Source organism: Glycine soja, chromosome 7, assembly GCF_004193775.1.
Source record: "Glycine soja cultivar W05 chromosome 7, ASM419377v2, whole genome shotgun sequence".
Taxonomy (NCBI): Eukaryota; Viridiplantae; Streptophyta; class Magnoliopsida; order Fabales; family Fabaceae; genus Glycine; species Glycine soja.
Genome location: NC_041008.1, coordinates 1,952,510 through 1,960,377, shown reverse-complemented (window position 1 = coordinate 1,960,377; position 7,868 = coordinate 1,952,510). Strand labels below are relative to the sequence as shown.

Here is a 7,868-nt window from a genome sequence, read left to right as displayed (position 1 = left end):
AATCCATGTTTGGAAATGGAACATCTCAGATCCTTTGTTAGCGTGAGATTACTATGATTATTAGACTAGACTTTCAGTTGCTTTTGCTCCTTAATTTCATCATACTAGTACTTATGTTTCATGATTAAAACAAGATTAGTGTAAACGTCAGGCGGATTTGTCTGTCCCTTGGGATATCTTTAGGTAAGAAATCAAGAGCATCAAGATTCAAGATTTTAATCAACAACGTTTTCCATTTTAAAAATGATGTGATAGCAGAGCTGTGTGTCATTTTGGCCTACTTTCACATGGCTTGCCTCACCTACTTCTCTGATCCCAATGTAGATGGTCGATTTCTCCAACTACAGGTGGGTCAAAGTAGGAGTCAGTGAGACAACCACAGCCATTTAAACTGTGCATTTTGGTGGACCAATCTTCCATAGCAATTGAAAAACCGACACTCACTTCCATCCAAATTTCTACATTGTGTGGACCTTTGTTACCCAATATGTGAGACATATGCCCTGATCCAAACAGTTCCAGGTTGACATTTACTGCATTGTCAAATAATAACAACAACATGGTGCTAGACTAGAGTTCTTAATTCTCGGAGTAGAACATGCTTTGCTCAGTATCTAATAGTGGCATAGGAATTAACTAAGTAGAAGCTTGACCAATATAGTTAAAAAATATCACTACTCTAGTGAAATAAGCTCTACCTGCTTTTTTAGAACTGACTTGCGTTTTTGGACGAATCAAACACATGCAGATCCATCAACTTCTACAATTCTCAAATCAATTATTGAACAACTCAAAGCAGTGAGGACCTAACTTCCCTACCTCTAAGAATTGGCGAAGAAAAGAGAGTTTGATGTATTCAATGCCATTACAAAGCAATTTAAAGATTGATGGAATAACTTGGAAATAAATCTATCCATGTTGAACCATTACTCATGACAAAATAAAGCAAACAACATTAAAATCAAAACACAATCTTCTGGTAAGTAGCCAAAATGTATTTAGACTTGCTGGAGCAAGTGATACATGAAGACAAAAGAAGTGAAAAAGGAAAGAGGTGTCAAGCTCTTGGCCAATGAGAAAAGACACAAATCAACTGGGGTATGGCATGTTGGATAGTAACTACTTAGAGCTTAAGGGACAAGTCAAGCTTCTGCAACTTCTCTTGTTGTTTAGACTTCAAATTAGTAATGCTACCAAAGCAGTACCCTCCAAACCCTTCTGTCACCAACCTTGTGGAAAACTTGCCTAACTTTGGAACACTATCAGCCAAAGATGACTCAGTTTCTGCCCCCACGCGAAAGTTCCCAATTGCTGGTTGTGCATCCAAAGGTTGCCTCTGCCATCCAATTGAATGGCACGGCCCAAAAATGGGTGTTTGATAAGAAGGTTTGTTAATCATAGAATGAACCTGAATTCCAAGTGCTTTGTTGTACAAGTCATGTGAAGGCAGAAAATGCATGTTGGAGTATGTGTGTCCAAAATCTGCTACGCCAGCTTTGTATCCTCTTCTTGCCAAAGTTCTTTCACGTTTGTGTGCATTCTGGTGTCCCCCTAGTGCCTGGGAACTATAAAACTTTCTTTGGCAGTAGTTGCATGAGAAGACTCGAGGATCCAGTTCATTTCCCTGACTGGATTCTGATGTGTTTTCAGAGAAATTTGTATGGAAACAATTGAGGAGGTTGAGTTCTGACTTTGAGTCATCATCACTTGAATCCTTGTTGGAGAGACTTAGATCTAGTAAAACACGAGGAACCGAGTCATGTGGGTGTTTTTGATCTTCCGTTTGTGTCTGATTCGTCTTTGTTTGAGTGTTGATGGAAGGTTCAGGATTTTGGCATGGCACAGTATCTGAAAATGTGATGATGTTCAAATTTTCAGAAGGGCATGACTCTTGCCTTTGAAGATCCATGTGGCAAGAAATTAGCAACTATTGCCTTGGAGTTGGTGGTAGTATTGGCTATGGAAGTTTGGTTTAACGGCAAGAAAGATGGAGTTTGTGAATGATGTAACAACAATAAATGGTGTGTGCTATGTATAGAAGTAGATAGCACTATTTTGCAGTTACGAGGTCTTAATATAGCAAGACCTAAAAATTAAGAAATGCATTTGTCTGTGTGTGCTTGATTGGAACATATGTAGAACACCCACGTACAATTTGCTAGTTCATACCCCATTGAACGTTTCTTTTTATATATATTTTTTGTAATTTTTATTTGTCTTCTCACTTATCACTTTACATTTCTGGTCTCTGTATCTGCCTTTTATCGGTATATGACGGGCTAAAATCCAAGATAAGATCAATAGCCTACTTTTGAATTTCAGAATAATGTGGTATTGTAGAATGGACTTGTCTTATAAAAGGTGTGGTATTCTGAATTTCTTAACGCTGTTGGTGGATTTGCAGTATCTTCACTGAAACTCTTCTGTCCTTGTCCTGCATTATGGTTTGTTTATCTCGTCTAGGAAATAGACTTGTCCACACTTTTAATTTATTTTTAGCAGGGGAGCATTTGCACGTTACTTTTTTTGAAGTGTTCAACTTATATCACTTTAATCCTTGCACAGTAATTGATTCGATTCTAGAAGACCAACTTACATATATAAATCCTGGTTAGCAACTAATCTCCTATTTAAACTAGTGGCAAAGAAAAAAAATGTAACACAAAGTCTTTATCCTCTATTTCCACGTATTACATGAGTGATTATTATCAAAGAAAATACAAGTCAACATATCCTATGACAGTTAGCTATTGGGTTGAGTTTATGTCTTTTGTGTATTTTTCATTGTCATGAATCAATTATTCCAAAAATTTAAGTTGTTCCAAGGATTAATGTCCTAACCACTAAATTATGAAATCTCCATAAACTAATTATTCCAAAAACTTAAACCAAATAAATAAAAAGAAAAATCTTTCAAGTAAATCAATACAATTGAGGAGAATTTAATGAAAAAGCATTAATTCAGAGTATGCTGTCCTCTCTCTAGTAATGATCCTTATATCTCTATATTAACCATGCAAAGATAGTTAACAGAAAAAAATCTATAACAGACGCATGGATGATTTTATATCTCTATATATCATGCATAAATATCTTCAATCAATATTGAGCTGTCTTATTTTTCTAAACGTTATGACAATGCATTCTTTCATTTCATTGAAGCTCTTGTGGCTGATTTCAAGATGTAATAATCTTGCTAGGCCCTCTGTTTCTGTATTTGTTCACCATTTTTCAGATGAACCCTCCACACATACGAACAAGCAACCAAAGATTTGAATTGCCTTAAAGGCATGCAAGAAGAATATGCTGCCCTCATTGCTAATCACCACTTCCCAATGTCGATGTAGTAGGCCCTACGTTGATGTTTCTAACTTAGGATGTGAATGGCGAGCAGTTCATGATTCAGACTCAATTTACTCATTTGCAATTTTAAAAATAAAAATAAAAAGTTATGCAAGACAAAGTTCTGAAAAGTCAGGATGTGATGATGTACTTTCAAAATAATTGAAGATGATCCTAATTTTGGAAATGATGCTTTTAAATTGTAGTTTGCAATTTTTGAAGTATCCACAATGACATTCTGCATTTTCTCATATTTTTCTGTAATTTCAACAATTGTAAACTACTTCAAGTAGCTACAACCTCAATTTAAAACTATACTTTGAACTAGTTATAAAGCAGCAGAAGCACATGTGCAGATGCTTAAAGCTAGTTTGATTGCTTGGGAATTTTGATAAAAATATGGGATTTATTTACACCAAACTTTCTAAGCTGTTGTTCAACCAACTACTATCCAAATTGTGCGCTACCCTCCTTAGCAGCTTAGTTATTGCTAAGAATTGACAAATAGATTTCACTAGCTAGTGTTTTTATAAAAGTTTGTCATAATGCAACAGCCAGAGATTCATAATAATGTTAACGTAGCAACAATGGCAGCTACATATATATACCTGATCCCTTAAACTTAAACATGACTCTTTAAGTATATATTCACCAGAAGATTATAAATTAAAAAACTCAGGACAAGGAGAAATAAGAATTTAGCTAATTCCTTTTAGAAACAAGTAAATAAATAATTTTACAGTGTCCGTCATGTTGTAGTCAGACAAAGGTCTTTGGTGCCAAACTTTATCTTATGCTGCTGCATGGTGATATCTTTGTCAGCGTTGTATATTATGTCTTTTTGTGCAAGGTTCTTTCCCGCGATGTTTATACTCGAGATTATTTTCAAGATACTACTTAGTTCGAACCTGTCTTACAGTTTATCGCATGTATTAAATAGTATTATTAAACTGCATCATAACAATAAACTCTCAATATTAAATATTAATAATAAATAATAAAAACAAGAGATGTAAAGGTGGCAAGCAAAAACTAATATACTTATAGCATTTCTATTCTTGCAAAATTATGTTGAAAGTCTAATTAATTAACATGATTTTACGGGGAAAAAAACACATTTTTAGCTAACCAAAATCAATTTTGTCATCTCTTGTACAAACACACACTTACTCCTCTCTCAAGAGGTAAATTAAATGTCTCGATCTCTTTGAAGTGAAATTGCTATTTGTGGTCACGAGTGTATTATTAGGTAGATAACTACTAGGTTTAGGTGACATTGAATTTGACATCGTGATGTTAAATAAGTTACTATAACGATAAAACTAAACTATTATATATTTTGTTTTGTTACTTGTAGAACATCTTCACATGAAACATTGACATAAATCAGTGAATGATTAATTTCTAATATTCTTTTAAGTACTAAGGAAAATTGACAATGATATAATCCTGAAATGATATGAGAAATGTGAAGTCTTTCTTGAAACTCTAATAACCTTTCCCTTTTCTGAGGGTTGGAGCCATCCTCATTTTATTTTTGATTGTGACAACAACCACACAAAGTTTTGTACACAAGTAACTGAGGCCGCACGATTGACATGCATTGTAGAAACACATGCTGTGATACCTAGTTAGCAAAGAATTCTTTTATATTTGATGGATAACTGATAACTTTTGAGATTGTTTAACTCTTTTGCTTGTGTTCACGTTGACCTTGTATCAAATGCTTGACAAAAAAGAATAATGACAAGAAAAGGATACGTTGTGTGTCTACATCATATGGGAAATGCATATAGGGGTTAAAGATAAGTAATCATCGAGTGAATTAAACTAATTGTACTTGTGTGTTTGGATGCGCGGGATATTGTTGATAGGCTCTTAATTACTTGGTTAGTTTTGAAGTTTGAACGATAAATCTGATTGGAAGATGCGGTTTGGCTTCCCTACTTTGTTTTTTTTTATCAACTATCGTATTGCACATAACAACGTGATGTTTGGCCTATATGTAGATGGAACTGATTAATTAAGTGTAAGGAGGAGGATTTAAGATTGATACGAGACATTCGAATATCATACTCATATATCAAATAATTAATATCTATTTTTTCTTTTTTTATTACATTTATCACTAACTATTCATGCCTATTTTTTTCTCTTAGAATGTATTTTGTAGAAAAAAATATATGTGAAAAATAAGGAGGAGAAAAACAAACTAAAAATAGAATGAAATAAAAATAAGAAAAATAGAATGAGAATGAATGTATTTAGTTTAAGAGAAATGAATAAATAAATAAAAATGATTTATTCAATTAAAATAATTTTTATCAAAATGTAAAAATGTATTATCAAAATGTATAATCAATTATTCAAAAAAAAAAACTTGATAATCAATTGTATTTATGAAGTTTTTATGTATATGCACTACACTTGTCCAGGAAAAATCCCTAAAATGTATGACAAATTACAAGGAGTGAGTTACATGCGGAGAATTCAAAAAAACAGTATATATATATACATATATATAAACTTATTTATCATAATAATAATATTAATATAATGTGTTCCATTATAAAGAAAGACTGACTTCTCGAAAAGAATATTTACATGATGGATCGCGTAGGTGAAATTCATTGTTGTCGATCGAAGTTATTGAAACATCAGAATATGAATTGATATGGTTGGAGATAAATTAAGGCGTAATGGGATAATTAAGTATTAAGTTTCTCTCAAAGTTATCTGCTCTTTTGTATTGTTACGTTTGCTAAGTCTAATTTGACTAAAAATCCTTTTGAAGAACTTCTTGCTTATTTATTAAGTATGAATCAATGTAATAAAAGTAGTAGGAACTCAAGAATTTGTCCATTAACAACCCATCATATCAACATGAGAACATGTAGCGATAACTTGAACATCACCACTTATTTTCACTATCACACAAATCACAACACCATATGTTTCAAGGAAGTGTAAATCTGAATATGACAAAAGAGATACACGTAAACAAGTGTCTATGGCTCATTTGTAGTTATATTGCTACATACTATATCATGTATGATAATATTTAATGTGAAGTAGAAAAAGTTAGGTCAAAAGTAGAGGCAAAGTAGCCTCAATAATGATATTTCAAATGAGTTAAGGAGGCTGACTTTTGGATAAGTAATAGTATATTTGATTTGAATTCTGTCCAATTTATTCATGATCATAGGATACAAATAAACAACAATAAATTATATGTAAGAATTTCTCATTCGGATTGTTGATGATTTCCAATCAAACTAATATGTAAAGGACTAAAGGCTACCACTCCAAAAACATTAAAAACTAAAAAATTCTATGTTGCATCCTTTTTCTAAAAGTAAATTCTGTCAGTTTTTTTTTTCAGAATACGTTAGCAGTGTTGTTTGTTTTTTTAATAAATAAAAGATTCATACCTCTATGACTTGGTCCAGCTACCCGGCCATCTACTACCCTTGATGAATCTTGGCAAAGTCTGACTAAATTCTATTCAGTCCTGTCTAGCCCATGTAACAGATGTTGTTAGTTTGATTTGCTTTCTCATGGGAGAAGCCTGACAGCCTAATGTACCATGTCTGGATTAGGCCTATGAATATTACGCAGCACCATTGGAGTAAAAACTTGCGGAGTGCAAAAAACTAGTTCTGTGGCTAAAGACAAATATAATGTTTTATAAGTGGACTAACATTCACAAGTGCTTGGATTATGTAGATCTCGAGTTATTCTAGCTGTTCCTTGCTGACTAGGTCATATCACATTTAGAACAAGAGAAATGCTATAAAATATTTTCTAACTTTCCTTATTACTAACTGACACTTGTTGGAAATTATAAAATTATGTAAATCACATTTCTTATTTAATAAATCTTATTCATAATTTTTAATAATTTTAACCAATAAAAAGTGCATTAAAAGATTGTTGCTTGCACTAAAGTACAATAACCACTCTTAACTAAAACTCTCTCTTATTTACGTCTTAAAATTTAAAATTATAAGAATATCAAAATAAATAATTTTTTAAAATTTATTTCCTTTTCTTCATAACTAAATAAAGTATCTAATCAAAATCTTTTTTCTTTCTTCCATTGAAATCACTCACGTTTCCTACTCTCTATCCAAGCAGTCCCAGAAGCCACTATTTCAGTTTTATTTCTTCTTAATATAACAATGTAAAAATTAGTAACCATCTGCCCAAAACCTCATCAATTATATCATTCAACGAGAAACTCAATATATTTTGGTTGGATTTTCAAGATAATTTTTTCTTGTTTCAAACCATGAAAAAGAAAGAAAACACAAGTCCCACCTTGAAATGTTTTCCAGCCCCTCACCATGCCAAAATATCCTGGCAGGCAGTGACTACAAGGGCATATTTTGAGCAAAAAGTCTAAGATCTTGATTTCACCTTCTCTCAAATGATAACTACATAAGATAGAAGGTCTCTTATAAGGTTGATTTAACGGTTGGAAGAGAGAACTGAAGGGTGAAGAGTGAAGAAAAAAGGAAGAAGAG

General features: G+C 32.6%; 1 protein-coding gene across 1 annotated transcript; it reads right to left on the bottom strand.

Annotated features, from left to right (window-relative positions):
• Positions 1–824: 824 nt before the first annotated feature.
• LOC114419217 (zinc finger protein 1-like) lies at positions 825–2,187 on the bottom strand. Its single transcript, XM_028384863.1, has one exon. It carries the CDS (start codon positions 1,907–1,909, stop codon positions 1,124–1,126), a length of 786 nt encoding a protein of 261 aa, XP_028240664.1. The 5' UTR covers positions 1,910–2,187; the 3' UTR covers positions 825–1,123.
• Between the last annotated feature and the right edge of the window lie 5,681 nt (positions 2,188–7,868).

What these genes read in the sequence shown, in the direction of transcription:
- LOC114419217 (XM_028384863.1), bottom strand. Translation starts at nt 1,909, where the DNA reads ATGGATCTTCAAAGGCAAGAGTCATGCCCTTCTGAAAATTTGAACATC.